Genomic DNA, 15,562 nt, shown 5'->3' with positions numbered 1-15,562 from the left:
AGGTACTGAACACAAAAAAAAAATAATAAAAAAAAAAAGAAAAAAAAAGAGAGAGATAAGGAAAATATATATAATAAACAACAACTAACATAACCATAACATATTATATATTATACCACATACAGGGATACAGTATTTGTACAAAGGGATAGGTCCGAACAAAACTTATAAAAAATTATAAAATATATATATTAACTGTTTTCGTATGTATGTCCAGAACAGGTGGCGAGTTCATCGACCCTAACATAGAGGACTCAGACGGGCCCGTACCCGCATTCGATCTGGAAGCGACGGAGGATGTTCAGTCTTGCCTCTGTGTTCGGTTGATACGTTCTGTCTACCATTTAGATAACGGTCATCTTTGTCAAGACTGTTTCGATAACTTAGATCCAGACCACCAGGACCTATGTGACGACCCACCCACTCATTTCATATGCGGAGTATCTGCAAGAACACGAATATCATACTGTCGTATGTGTGATATAAACCTAGCGGACCTACAACCCGCTATATCATGCCTCCAATGCATGATCGTTTACACTAATCTAACTCACCTTGAAAGAAACTTTTTAGTTCAAGGAATAGCAATCCGCGCCGTAGAACTATAAAGTACTTGTATGCTACGCACAAGACCAAATACTGATGCTATCCACCTGTAAACAACCGACATTTATAATTATGCATATAATTTTCACTTATGTTTACCAATATATATATGCACGCATGTTGTAAAGTGGGCGATATCTATGACACTCACTTCCATTGATAATCCGAGTGACTCGTAAAATAAGTCGTCATATTTACCATTACACGCACATATATATATATTCAAAGACAAGCTATAATTGTAATATCTATTCCTATAGATAATATATACTTATATATTTATAACGATAAAACAAATCTCATCTATATTACTTAGCAATACGTATGCATATACGTATATAATTATAACCCAGGTAGCATTCATGGTATTTATTTTCACCGATAATAAGTTTTAACAAAAAAAAAAAAAACATATAAATATAAATTTTTTTTATATATATTAATAATAATAAAAGATTATTCTTATTTCTAATAAACTCGAGAGTAAGAAACAATTTAATAAATTGTTAATAGGAAGATGAATCGCCTGGTCATCGTACTTACCCTCATCAAAATAGCATACGGCCTGGTAGGATATGACTGCAATGGCAACCACCTCAACGTTACCACTATCTCTCTAAACTCCATCGGGGACTGCAGCATACAGCCTACAATGACTGAAACCCAAGATATTTATATACAACTACTTCAACTCTCAGAATTTGAATTTACCAACGTAAGGCAATGCAAGGTGCAAATAACTCGAATTGTATATTACTGTGGCATGCACTTTCACACGTCGGCAGTGCATAACGGATTCGCCGAATACCTCCATGAAACAACCGACCAACAATGTGCAAGGATGCACCAAGACGGCACATTTTCACTCGGACCACAAAACCTTATAGTTGGCCTTAAAAGATAATGCAACAGAAACAAGGTCGCTTGTCCTAGCCGGCAAGCTAACAGACGACGGCAGCTGCCAGGGAACACAGTATGTAGACCCATACGGGAGCTGGGAAAAGGTCGTCGTACAAGCAACAGTAAGGATAAGTTTAAAATCAGCAGTTGTGCCAGTACGGATCGAGGCGAACAAAATTCTACTGAAATCAGGAACAGTATGTACCTTTAGCGAAGGAAACTGTCTAGACGCTGAAGACGGATACACTTATTGGCAACCACAACCACCCTCACCATGCAAATTTGATCAGTACGATGTGCTATATGAAGGAATTGCTACAAAGATCCAGGAAATAAAAACCAACAGAGAATCAGCACAACCAGTTTACGCACTAACAACGCAAGAAGTAACATTTGCACTGACTAAAACCGAAGAACAGCCACTGTGTGGATATACCCTACTATCCACCGAACACCCCAAATAGTTGAAACAACAAGAGGAAATACGTTTATCTCCAAAAGCAAGACAGCAGTCGAAAACTTGGACATATTCGCATACGTCAACTCAAAATTCATTTACGTAGAGAAACATATTAAACGACAAATGACAACATTGTACCATGATATACTGACACAAAGATGTACCACGCAGAAGAAACTAATAGAAAATGCTTTAAGCTTAGCAATCTTACTGCCCGATGAATTTGCATATACCATATCCAAAACCCCAGGACACATGGCCCTGATCGCAGGAGAAGCAGTCCACATAGTCAAATGCATTCCGGTACAAGTAAAAGTACGACATACAACAGAATGCTACTCGGAGCTACCCGTTTGGCAAGGGAATCGCACCGCATTTTTAACGCCAAAAACACACATCCTAACGCAACACGGAAACCACAGAGAATGTAGCGCGGTACTACCTACGCTATACAATATCGACGGACTCTGGCACAAATTCGTACCAAAACCCATGGAAACAATTGCACCACAGGAACTCCGCCCGGACGTACGCCAAACGTGGCAATATTCAGCACCATCGTCGTTGGCCACGAGCGGAATATATACCCAAAAAGACCTCGATGCACTATGGGACCACGTCATGTTCCCGGCAGAAAAATCTGCAGTTTTGAACACATTGGCCAGAGGAGCAACAGGAAAAACAATCGTCCCTGGAACAGTAAACATCCTGGGAATGATGGACGAAAACACATTAACGACAATAGCAAAAAATACCGTATCAAGCTTATGGATTGGTTTTATGGAATTTGGAACTGTCAGTGCAGCAATATTTGGAATACTTGTAATATTTAAACTAATCAAGACGATAATAGATATAGCCATACACGGATACCAGTTACGTGAAACTTACGGATGTGGAATCGCCCTATTAGGAGCAATATGCGGCTCAGTTACCCACCTGCTACTATACCTCAAAAGAAAACGAAATATCGATGATCAAACAGCACAACCTCGAGGGATATCGATAACACCGGTAGTCACTTAACAACCAACGCCATCTACGTCCGCCTTGAGCCGACTCAGAGACACCATCAGTCAAATTTCCTTTGGAAATTTGAACTCCAAGGGCGGGGGTGTCACGTCCCGCGCTCCGCACGCGCCGTAACAAGAACAAGAAAACTATTCTATACAAAACGCGCGAATAAAGATTTGAATGCGCAAGCGAACACACGGCGCTACGAAACTAAAGGAAGGATTAACAAAGCGAGGGCGACTAATAAATCCAACCAGTATAAAATAAAATAAATAAAACCAGCTAACGGATTGAACGAGTTACGAACCAAACAAATAAACCAGGAAATAAGAATAACTACAAAAAGGGAAATAATTGAAGCGCCAGAAATACATGTATATATAAATATATTTTAATCAATCAACTTGGAGAGTTACATATAAGTATAAACATATATGCTAGATATGTAATAAACTAGTAAATATTAGTGTTAGTGCTTATAATACTATGCAACAAATACAATATTATCAATTTATGAATTATAAGTATATACGAAGTTAAAAACTAATAGTCTAACGAATATATAAAACATACAATATTGTATTATTAAAGAAATAAAAGTTACATTGTCAGAAACATATATATTCTATACTACTACTAATCTATGTGCATTCTACAATCTGAAATACATATTTAAAACTAGCCTACATGCCGGTAAAGCATTATAAAATAAGAACTACATTATGAAACATGCATGTCTCTATATAAACATATAAATAATCTATTTTGTAAACTAAAACCACTATTAATAATCTACAAAAAAAATAGAACACACAACGCAACACTTGGGACCAAGCGACAACCTGTCGACAGGCCAAACGCTCAAAATAATTAACACCGCAACGACTTGAGGAATTGCTTACAGAAATTCTGTCATCAAGCACAAATATGTAAACACACATTAAACGCACAATAATCTAGAAACAAAACCTTCAATACTATGTTGTCACAATACAAAATATATATGTATATATGAAATCAAATGATTGACACATAACCTCAAATACACAACACTATATCACAAAAGAATCTAAATGAAAATCACTTTGCCAGAAATATATACATATATACGTGTGCGTGTGCGTGTTCTATCTTATTAAAAGAAATTAATATAAAATAAATAATTAACATTTCATTTCGTACGAACACTACATTAACGAGAGAAATATACATATAAATACGTATATATATATATATATGTATGTGTGAGTGCATATGTTTTATATTATCGAATACTCTATAAAATAAACTACTCAAAACAATAAATAACGCAATCGAAGAATTACAAAACATTAGCCATATTGAAGTGACACACAACATAAACATATATATATATATATATACATATTATACTATTGTCACTTTAAAACAATATTAATAAATAAATGTTCCAATTGCGGTAGAATAAGGAAAAACGAGCGACAGACGAAAAATTACTTCGATATCAAACAAAACTAAAGACCCGTCACTAAAAACTTTACTGATGACATTTATGAGCAGCCATGTTGGATTTACACGCGTCATGGCGACAGGAATATTAGGGATTAATGGAAGTCAGGCGCGAGAAACAAATCATGAAAACACATTGTTAACACTTTTCTTTAATAAATTCTATGCGCAACTACAAATGTAAAAAAAAATATATATATATAATTAATTAAAAGGGGGGAAATATAAAATTGAAAAAAATAAGAAACGTAAAATAGATAACCTAACACTATCACATTCAAAATATATATATATATATATATATATATATATATATATATATATATATATATATATATATATATTGAACACAAAACAAAATACATCAAAAAATTAATAATAATAAGGAACATCAAACAGCGAACCAACGAAATTGAAGCAGCTACACTAAATCAAAATCGAAGCAAGGAGCTCTGGGATAAAGTTCGCTGAACTCACGCATACACCAATAGCGCACAACAGGGGAAATTCCCTTTCTCCCAGAAGCATGGTGAGGAAGATGTGCCTCCAAAACCTCTTCGGGAATTTCATTCGCAAAACGAACTTTCACGCAACGATCGGTATCAACGATTTCAACCAGAGGGGGTTCCCTCTCCAATACGACGGTCTCTGCATCGAAGAAATTCTCGTCGAAAGTAACCAAATCGTCAAAGCCCAATTTCGACACGGCCTCGGCACCAATGTTGAATAGTTCCTCCAACCACTCTGATACTCGTGGTTTATTACAGGGCCGCATGCGTTTGATTGGTCCTCCCGAGTCGCCCATGGGTTCTTCGGAATCCCTCTTTCGCTTGGGCTGAGAACAACACGGTATATTTTAAATAAAACGAAACAGGACGAATCAAGCGGACTAAAAACAAGACTAAATACGTACCAGGGAAGTCTGGAAAGGAACCTCTGATGGAAACGACTCCGCAAACATTGTTCGAACGTCGATCACCGAAGCCTAGGGAAATAGCAAAAAAGGAAAAAACAATCAAAATCACAAAAACAACCTTAATATGCAAACATCCAAACTTACGCAAAACAACTCGAAGGAGGAGGTCCTTGTTATGGGAGAGCAGCGGAGCTGCGCGTGTTTACCCAGTAAACATTGAAATGATAATGATGCTGCAGCCATCAGCCCTTCCACGGGCCGAAGAACACCGGTAATTCCCACGGTACAGCACGTGGAAGTTTCTCGTGGAAAGGATTAGATCAGCGTGGAATGCTTCAAATCTCCTAGACGCTAGCTCAGCGGAACACAGGACTGATAAAAACTAAGTCGAAATATGGAATTTGCATTTTGTCACGTACGATTCCAAGAAGCCCAAACTGCAACATCCCGATTCCCACGGAAGCGTACCCCCAGTGGACCACCACCCCGTGGGGGATGGCATTATAAATAAGCGTAGCAACATAGCGCAGCGCTCATTATTATTCTGGTGAACATTCTTATTACGGTTCATTATTCTTTGTTCATTATTATAGTGTCCATTCTTCTTATAATTTGCGTTCGTTCATTTTTTATAGTGTTCATTCCTTACGGCTCATTATTCTTCGCTCATTAGTTTGTTCATAATTCTTGTGATCGTTTGTTATTACGGCCCATTATTAATTTATTACTACGTTCGCTATTGCGCTCGTCACTGCGTTTAGAAATTTTGTATAGTATTTTGCGTTTCGGGGTCTTAATTTTTTCGGTCAAGAAAAGAGAGTCGCGACTAAGTAAAAAGAAAATTTTATCTTTGAAGTCCTCATTTCATCGTTTAAACACAAACGCGCATTGTAATTGCGGTATTAATCCAGCTAAGTGAATTGCTCAGTCTGTATTAAAATAGATAAATAAAGTAAGAGTTGATAGTAAACTATATTCGAGTTCAAATAATAAACTCAACAAAACTTCGACGACCACCGGAGCGGCTGAGGCAATGGCACCAGACAGCACCTACTCCTCAAGGTAAGAAAATTAATTTTGAAAATTTCCTTCTTCCCTGGTAATCTCGTTGCCCTCGAGAATTGAATTAGAACTTCCTATCATCGATTTCGTTTTATTTTCGTGAACGGTTTTGAAGATAGAATCATTGTTTAAACTTTTAACAAAAGAGTTGTCCGCTGTGTCGGCTTGTGCGAACGGTGTTTTCAACTACTGAAACATCCACTGATCTTCGCATTCCTCCTCCCATTGTTGGTAAAATATTACCCGTCTTTGGGCAAGGCTTGCGAAATCACATAAGTCCCGCACAGAAAGGACTATTAAATACATCGTCGGGGTCAATCGAAAATTAAGAACAATACCGGCGTTGCTATTAACTGATATTCTTGCCATCATTGCATGCGATTGTAAGAGAGATATAACAGAACAATTTCCCTTCGAGAATTTAACCAAAGGATCGTTCGCTGTGTTGGCTTGTGCAAACGGTGTTTTCGCTTATCGAAAACACCCATCGATCTCCGCATTCCTCCTCCCACTGTTGGTAAAATATTACCCGTCTTTGGGCAAGGCTTGCGAAATCACACGAGTCCCACACAGAGAGGATCGTTAGAATCATCCCCGATTATTAAACTCAAAAGGCAAGAAAATCGTGGTGACAGAATCCATCGTAGTAAATGAATTGAGTTTCGGTCCTAACGGCAAACTACTACAGCGAAATTAAAAGAGAAGAAGAAGTCAAACGTAAAAATAAATTTATATAAAACAACGAAAAATCTCACATTCCTATCCAATCCAGCAACGCTAAAATATATATTATCTAGCTAATAAAATATATATATAATAACCTAAGCCATTTTACATTCAAATAAAAATCCGTTCAACGAGGAAAAATATTTATTGTACCCAGCTTTAATCCTCTCCCGTGCTAGTATCCCTGCGCATAGCAGGTTAGCCGAAAAGTGGAATTCGTTTACCAGTTGCATTAAGCGTCAGTTAACGCTACCCATTAAGCGTAAAAGAAAATAATAAAAATAAAATATTTTGAAATAGTCCTTAGACTATTTCTGGTGGCAGCAACTACCGTATTAATTAGAAATCTAAATCAGTATTAAATACACAATAATATCATTTCAATTTATTTCCCTTCCGATTAAATTCAAAACTCAAACTATAAAAAAAAAATTTTTCAGTAAAATTTAACTTTAAATTTGATCGATTTAAACAAATAGATACGTAACAGAGTAAAGTAATAAATTTTTGGTGGCAGCAGTGGGATACGCTCCACGGAGGATTAAAGTTGGTTTAAACGGTTCGATTCGCACCACAAGGGATTAAAGTTGTCACGATTATCGATAAAATATATACCTAAGAAATAATGTCGACTAAATTAGAATCGTTGGACAAAGGCATGATCTTGATGTTATCGGAAAAACTTAAAGCATGGGATGCGAATTTTCGCGACATGAGTACAACAATGAATAAATTACAAGACGATGTGCGTTCACTGAAAATAAAAAAGGAAATCAAGACACCCGTATCATCGCCGATAATTTCCCAAGCGACAATACCGATAGAAGTTAATCCCCAATCAATTAAGTTAAAAGATGCAATAGAGACAGTACCAGTGTTCGACGGACATCGACCCTCGGTATTTCGATTTTTAAGAGCATGCGAGCGTGCACGAAACATGGTTCCTAGGCATCAAGAATCTCAGTTAGTAAAATTATTAACGAATAAGCTTCGCGGACACGCGTTTCTCGCCGTAGAAGACACAGAAGTAATAAGTTTAAACGATTTCGGGAATAAATTAAAAGATATGTTCGGTCCGGGAAAAACGGTTAACGAATATAAAGGGGAATTAGCTACAATATTTCAACGACCGGGAGAAGATATTTTGGACTACATAGAACGCGTCAAAGATCTCAGGCTGGCGATAATGAACGGGGAAAGGTACGAGTACGGCACCGTATTTCAAGATAGGATAGATCGAGACACGAGGGAAGCTTTCGTTAAGGGGCTCCCAAACGAGGTGTATTTACGAGTAAAGATAGCAGGATACCAATCCTTGGACGATGCGTACCGCTAAGCCGTGAAAGCAACACGAGAATTAAAACAAGTGAACAATAGAATTCGATACCAACGTCCGACACCTTCGGATAATTATAACCAAAACAACGCTCATCCACCATACAATAGTATCTATACTGTAAACAACCGCCAGGACTGGAGATTTGTACCGCCGTCGCAGAAACATCTAAACAACCCGGGAATAGAAGAAAATGTCAGGAAAGAAACAAGAGCAATAACTTGGGAAGAAAAACGCATAAATAAATACCTCGATAGAGATCTAAATCAAAAGAGAGATGCTGATCATTTCAACCAATCAACTTTTCAATGCAAACACCATTCCGTTGCTGTGATAAGGGATAATGTCACGTTAAATAATAAAAGGACGCACGGTGCCATAGACAGGATCATGAGTGAGAAATTTTCTGAGTTACCAAACAAGATAAATAATGTTAGTGCCAAAGAACTTTCAGACAAAGCAGAAACTAGGAAATTGAACGACGAGACGACAGGCAATGCTTATCCACTGCCTAACATCACAGAGATATTGGACCCGCTGGGAAGTGCAAATCGCCTCTCCACGTTCGACTTGGCAAAGATACAAAAGCAAGACTCCACGAATTTCGTGAATGTTTCAACCATAATAGGAAAAGAGATAGCGAGTGCATCTCACTCAAAAACTTCTATAAAACCATCAGAAGGAAACTTTATCGAACTCAAAGCCAAATCATTAAATTGCAAGGAAGATCACACTATAGAAAATAAAAATATAGCTATCCCTAAATCCAAAACAGAATCTATAAGCAAAAAGGTTTGTAATAAAAATTCAAAGAATAATTCCAAATCTACCAAAAATATTCCTAAACGTTCCATACAAATAAATAATAATTTAATTATAATAAGCACTTCCAGTAAAACTATTCATCCTGAAAAGGTAGAGAAAAATAAAGGTGCTGCGAATAAAATAAATGAAGAAGAAAAAAGGGTAACTAAGGAAAAGGATTCTAAACATTTTCAAGCTGAAGAAACGCAAGTTCAACGAGCTCAAAGAAATCAAAAGGGAGAAAACAGGGAATCACCAGTCGAAGATATATATAAAAACTTGAATAAATATGCTAGCCATTGGATTATAATTGGATTAAAAATACTTTATTGGTTACTACATCTAATATTTGACGTAGGTAACATAGTAAGTAGTGCTGATCTTATGATTCCCCCAGGAAAATATGGATGGTATCACACTATACTATATACAAAATATTTTTGGGTTAATATGGCTGCGGCACTCTCAAAAATTTGTATCTTAAATGCTATTAGCAAGCAATTGGATAATTGGATCAATGTCAGTAAACCTGTGTCTTGGCGCAAAATAAAAACTAAAATGAAGGAAAGGAACGAAATTCTCCCCGCACAAATTAGTTTCGGACATCTAGCCAGAGAACCTATTGGTGAAGTAACAATCGAAGAGAACACGGAACCAACATGCGCAGAATACCTCGAAGATCTGTTCGAAAAAATTAACACTGTACAACGAATGGCAAGAGAAAATTTGATAAAATCCAAACTAAGACTAACGATCGACGAATTAACCCTCAAGATTTTAAAACAGGAGATTCGATATATCTACTAAAAGAACCTAGTAAAGGAAAATTCTCCGATCAATATACTGGACCATACAAGGTGCTAGAAATCTTGCAGAACCAGAACGTCAAGATTGAAGTAAAAGGGATTCCGCGAACAGTGCACTTAAACAAGCTAAAACTAGCGCATAACCGAAATAAGCAATGAATAAAGTGATTTCAGTGGGCAACGTAGTGCGGTAGTGTATGTTGTAGTGCTGTTCGTCGAATAATACAGATATCGAACACCTAAAAGAGAAAAGGAAAAATTATTATATGTACTCTAATTATTGTTTGAATATAGAACGTGTTGATTCAATAAATAATTAAAAGAGTGAAAGTGAAAGTTACCTTGTGAACAAGTAATCATCATACGAGAAGGTTTACGTGCAAAATAGGTTATGGATCTCGGTTTGCGAAACACCATGTACAACAGCCAGCTGAAAAATAAATGAACAAATTAACTTCAACTGCCTTAATGCAAAATACAACAGTACTAAATGTTATAACAATACTATGGAAGCATGGCACTGTTCGTCGAACAACACAGATGGCGGAAACCTGAAAAGAAAAAGAAGTTTATTACAAATGCTCCGATTACTGTTTGAATGTAAAACGTGTTAGTTCAACGAATAACTAAAACAGTGGAAGTGCAACTTACCTCGTGAACAATTAATCACCATACAAGGAAGTGTACATGCATGAATGTCGCAGATTAACAAGAAGAAATAAAATAGCTGATAAGTGTAGAAAGTGGTTAGAAAATAATTAAGATAGATTAATTGAAAGTAAAAGGATATCTTATTATGTATTAATCTACGTAGTATTGTTATATTATTATATCTAACATGTAGAAGTGGATTTTGTAATACACAATAGCGGTCGCACACACAATGCATTATACACATATTAAACTAAATAAACTAAACAGTACCTTTATGGCCACAGATATAAGACGATTGAAGACAACCATAGTAAGTATCCAAGGCATATCGAAGAATCAGGTGATGTTGTGGGAATGATCTAGGTAAGTGATGCAGCATCGGAAGAGTAGAATCTGAAGAATTACAGACAATGTTAATCTAACAAGTAGGTTTTAATCACTAATAAGGGAACTAACTCATATCATACACAAAATAATAGCAAATAGCAAGTACATGCAATAATAAATTAATAGGGAAAATAAGAAAGGTTAATAAACACAGGAATAAGTTAGAAATTAATCAAGATGGACTAACTAAATATTAACAACATGACTGAACTCGGTGCAAAGGAATAAAGTTACGTTACACAAAATATCTGGTAACACAATACACACAAAAAAAAAAGAAAAAAAACATTAACTAAATTAAACAAGATTTATATAAATGCGAGTCACGTATAATCAAAACAATGACTATCGAAATTCGAAAACAACACAATCTATGCTATCGCATTAAGGTAGCACACGGTATTGACACACACAATACCATGAAACACAAACAATATTACAGAAACACTACAAAATAAACTATAATGATTAACAAATTAACTATTTCAACAACACGCTACTGTTGACATTAAACAAACGATACACGCAAGCGACCATGTTGAAAATTCGTCGCACGCACCCCAACACAAATAATAGCTAATACAATGTAATACAGCATTATAATAGCAATGCTAGGTACTGAACACAAAAAAAAAATAATAAAAAAAAAAAGAAAAAAAAAGAGAGAGATAAGGAAAATATATATAATAAACAACAACTAACATAACCATAACATATTATATATTATACCACATACAGGGATACAGTATTTGTACAAAGGGATAGGTCCGAACAAAACTTATAAAAAATTATAAAATATATATATTAACTGTTTTCGTATGTATGTCCAGAACAGGTGGCGAGTTCATCGACCCTAACATAGAGGACTCAGACGGGCCCGTACCCGCATTCGATCTGGAAGCGACGGAGGATGTTCAGTCTTGCCTCTGTGTTCGGTTGATACGTTCTGTCTACCATTTAGATAACGGTCATCTTTGTCAAGACTGTTTCGATAACTTAGATCCAGACCACCAGGACCTATGTGACGACCCACCCACTCATTTCATATGCGGAGTATCTGCAAGAACACGAATATCATACTGTCGTATGTGTGATATAAACCTAGCGGACCTACAACCCGCTATATCATGCCTCCAATGCATGATCGTTTACACTAATCTAACTCACCTTGAAAGAAACTTTTTAGTTCAAGGAATAGCAATCCGCGCCGTAGAACTATAAAGTACTTGTATGCTACGCACAAGACCAAATACTGATGCTATCCACCTGTAAACAACCGACATTTATAATTATGCATATAATTTTCACTTATGTTTACCAATATATATATGCACGCATGTTGTAAAGTGGGCGATATCTATGACACTCACTTCCATTGATAATCCGAGTGACTCGTAAAATAAGTCGTCATATTTACCATTACACGCACATATATATATATTCAAAGACAAGCTATAATTGTAATATCTATTCCTATAGATAATATATACTTATATATTTATAACGATAAAACAAATCTCATCTATATTACTTAGCAATACGTATGCATATACGTATATAATTATAACCCAGGTAGCATTCATGGTATTTATTTTCACCGATAATAAGTTTTAACAAAAAAAAAAAAAACATATAAATATAAATTTTTTTTATATATATTAATAATAATAAAAGATTATTCTTATTTCTAATAAACTCGAGAGTAAGAAACAATTTAATAAATTGTTAATAGGAAGATGAATCGCCTGGTCATCGTACTTACCCTCATCAAAATAGCATACGGCCTGGTAGGATATGACTGCAATGGCAACCACCTCAACGTTACCACTATCTCTCTAAACTCCATCGGGGACTGCAGCATACAGCCTACAATGACTGAAACCCAAGATATTTATATACAACTACTTCAACTCTCAGAATTTGAATTTACCAACGTAAGGCAATGCAAGGTGCAAATAACTCGAATTGTATATTACTGTGGCATGCACTTTCACACGTCGGCAGTGCATAACGGATTCGCCGAATACCTCCATGAAACAACCGACCAACAATGTGCAAGGATGCACCAAGACGGCACATTTTCACTCGGACCACAAAACCTTATAGTTGGCCTTAAAAGATAATGCAACAGAAACAAGGTCGCTTGTCCTAGCCGGCAAGCTAACAGACGACGGCAGCTGCCAGGGAACACAGTATGTAGACCCATACGGGAGCTGGGAAAAGGTCGTCGTACAAGCAACAGTAAGGATAAGTTTAAAATCAGCAGTTGTGCCAGTACGGATCGAGGCGAACAAAATTCTACTGAAATCAGGAACAGTATGTACCTTTAGCGAAGGAAACTGTCTAGACGCTGAAGACGGATACACTTATTGGCAACCACAACCACCCTCACCATGCAAATTTGATCAGTACGATGTGCTATATGAAGGAATTGCTACAAAGATCCAGGAAATAAAAACCAACAGAGAATCAGCACAACCAGTTTACGCACTAACAACGCAAGAAGTAACATTTGCACTGACTAAAACCGAAGAACAGCCACTGTGTGGATATACCCTACTATCCACCGAACACCCCAAATAGTTGAAACAACAAGAGGAAATACGTTTATCTCCAAAAGCAAGACAGCAGTCGAAAACTTGGACATATTCGCATACGTCAACTCAAAATTCATTTACGTAGAGAAACATATTAAACGACAAATGACAACATTGTACCATGATATACTGACACAAAGATGTACCACGCAGAAGAAACTAATAGAAAATGCTTTAAGCTTAGCAATCTTACTGCCCGATGAATTTGCATATACCATATCCAAAACCCCAGGACACATGGCCCTGATCGCAGGAGAAGCAGTCCACATAGTCAAATGCATTCCGGTACAAGTAAAAGTACGACATACAACAGAATGCTACTCGGAGCTACCCGTTTGGCAAGGGAATCGCACCGCATTTTTAACGCCAAAAACACACATCCTAACGCAACACGGAAACCACAGAGAATGTAGCGCGGTACTACCTACGCTATACAATATCGACGGACTCTGGCACAAATTCGTACCAAAACCCATGGAAACAATTGCACCACAGGAACTCCGCCCGGACGTACGCCAAACGTGGCAATATTCAGCACCATCGTCGTTGGCCACGAGCGGAATATATACCCAAAAAGACCTCGATGCACTATGGGACCACGTCATGTTCCCGGCAGAAAAATCTGCAGTTTTGAACACATTGGCCAGAGGAGCAACAGGAAAAACAATCGTCCCTGGAACAGTAAACATCCTGGGAATGATGGACGAAAACACATTAACGACAATAGCAAAAAATACCGTATCAAGCTTATGGATTGGTTTTATGGAATTTGGAACTGTCAGTGCAGCAATATTTGGAATACTTGTAATATTTAAACTAATCAAGACGATAATAGATATAGCCATACACGGATACCAGTTACGTGAAACTTACGGATGTGGAATCGCCCTATTAGGAGCAATATGCGGCTCAGTTACCCACCTGCTACTATACCTCAAAAGAAAACGAAATATCGATGATCAAACAGCACAACCTCGAGGGATATCGATAACACCGGTAGTCACTTAACAACCAACGCCATCTACGTCCGCCTTGAGCCGACTCAGAGACACCATCAGTCAAATTTCCTTTGGAAATTTGAACTCCAAGGGCGGGGGTGTCACGTCCCGCGCTCCGCACGCGCCGTAACAAGAACAAGAAAACTATTCTATACAAAACGCGCGAATAAAGATTTGAATGCGCAAGCGAACACACGGCGCTACGAAACTAAAGGAAGGATTAACAAAGCGAGGGCGACTAATAAATCCAACCAGTATAAAATAAAATAAATAAAACCAGCTAACGGATTGAACGAGTTACGAACCAAACAAATAAACCAGGAAATAAGAATAACTACAAAAAGGGAAATAATTGAAGCGCCAGAAATACATGTATATATAAATATATTTTAATCAATCAACTTGGAGAGTTACATATAAGTATAAACATATATGCTAGATATGTAATAAACTAGTAAATATTAGTGTTAGTGCTTATAATACTATGCAACAAATACAATATTATCAATTTATGAATTATAAGTATATACGAAGTTAAAAACTAATAGTGTAACGAATATATAAAACATACAATATTGTATTATTAAAGAAATAAAAGTTACATTGTCAGAAACATATATATTCTATACTACTACTAATCTATGTGCATTCTACAATCTGAAATACATATTTAAAACTAGCCTACATGCCGGTAAAGCATTATAAAATAAGAACTACATTACGAAACATGCATGTCTCTATATAAACATATAAATAATCTATTTTCTAAACTAAAACCACTATTAATAATCTACAAAAAAAATAGAAC

At 36.5% G+C, this 15,562-nt stretch overlaps 4 protein-coding genes across 11 annotated transcripts; all 4 read right to left on the bottom strand.

Moving 5' to 3' along the window:
* Window positions 1-90: 90 nt before the first annotated feature.
* Window positions 91-4,166, bottom strand: LOC143302837 (uncharacterized). 4 transcript variants are annotated; one of them, XM_076619349.1, is made up of 4 exons: window positions 2,906-4,166; window positions 2,409-2,657; window positions 1,150-1,262; window positions 91-653 (listed from the first exon to the last, which is right to left on the bottom strand). In XM_076619349.1, the coding sequence occupies exons 2-4, from the start codon at window positions 2,587-2,589 to the stop codon at window positions 621-623; spliced, it is 327 nt and encodes a 108-aa protein (XP_076475464.1). In that variant the 5' UTR covers window positions 2,590-2,657; window positions 2,906-4,166; the 3' UTR covers window positions 91-620. The 4 variants fall into 4 exon arrangements, 3 of the variants coding, with proteins under 3 accessions (XP_076475464.1, XP_076475465.1, XP_076475463.1); XM_076619350.1 differs by having other exon boundaries at window positions 2,858-2,908; XR_013058645.1 differs by lacking the exon at window positions 2,906-4,166 and having other exon boundaries at window positions 2,413-2,821.
* Window positions 4,167-4,798: 632 nt separating this feature from the next.
* Window positions 4,799-7,098, bottom strand: LOC143302828 (uncharacterized). The gene is made up of 3 exons (XM_076619315.1): window positions 5,529-7,098; window positions 5,382-5,453; window positions 4,799-5,303 (listed from the first exon to the last, which is right to left on the bottom strand). The coding sequence occupies exons 1-3, from the start codon at window positions 5,625-5,627 to the stop codon at window positions 4,890-4,892; spliced, it is 585 nt and encodes a 194-aa protein (XP_076475430.1). The 5' UTR covers window positions 5,628-7,098; the 3' UTR covers window positions 4,799-4,889.
* Window positions 7,099-9,390: 2,292 nt separating this feature from the next.
* LOC143302829 (uncharacterized) lies at window positions 9,391-11,704 on the bottom strand. 2 transcript variants are annotated; one of them, XM_076619316.1, is made up of 5 exons: window positions 11,399-11,704; window positions 11,043-11,165; window positions 10,624-10,669; window positions 10,460-10,548; window positions 9,391-10,357 (listed from the first exon to the last, which is right to left on the bottom strand). In XM_076619316.1, exons 2-5 carry the CDS (start codon window positions 11,149-11,151, stop codon window positions 10,251-10,253), a joined length of 351 nt encoding a protein of 116 aa, XP_076475431.1. In that variant the 5' UTR covers window positions 11,152-11,165; window positions 11,399-11,704; the 3' UTR covers window positions 9,391-10,250. The 2 variants fall into 2 exon arrangements, with proteins under 2 accessions (XP_076475431.1, XP_076475432.1); XM_076619317.1 differs by having other exon boundaries at window positions 11,641-11,702.
* A 158-nt stretch (window positions 11,705-11,862) lies between these two features.
* LOC143302840 (uncharacterized) lies at window positions 11,863-15,290 on the bottom strand. 4 transcript variants are annotated; one of them, XM_076619354.1, is made up of 4 exons: window positions 14,678-15,290; window positions 14,181-14,429; window positions 12,922-13,034; window positions 11,863-12,425 (listed from the first exon to the last, which is right to left on the bottom strand). In XM_076619354.1, exons 2-4 carry the CDS (start codon window positions 14,359-14,361, stop codon window positions 12,393-12,395), a joined length of 327 nt encoding a protein of 108 aa, XP_076475469.1. In that variant the 5' UTR covers window positions 14,362-14,429; window positions 14,678-15,290; the 3' UTR covers window positions 11,863-12,392. The 4 variants fall into 4 exon arrangements, 3 of the variants coding, with proteins under 3 accessions (XP_076475469.1, XP_076475470.1, XP_076475468.1); XM_076619355.1 differs by having other exon boundaries at window positions 14,630-14,680; XR_013058646.1 differs by lacking the exon at window positions 14,678-15,290 and having other exon boundaries at window positions 14,185-14,593.
* Between the last annotated feature and the right edge of the window lie 272 nt (window positions 15,291-15,562).

Source organism: Bombus vancouverensis, chromosome 6, assembly GCF_051014615.1.
Source record: "Bombus vancouverensis nearcticus chromosome 6, iyBomVanc1_principal, whole genome shotgun sequence".
Classification (NCBI taxonomy): domain Eukaryota; kingdom Metazoa; phylum Arthropoda; class Insecta; order Hymenoptera; family Apidae; genus Bombus; species Bombus vancouverensis.
The sequence above is the reverse complement of the archived record's forward strand: the minus strand, read 5'-3'. Positions and strand labels throughout refer to the sequence as shown.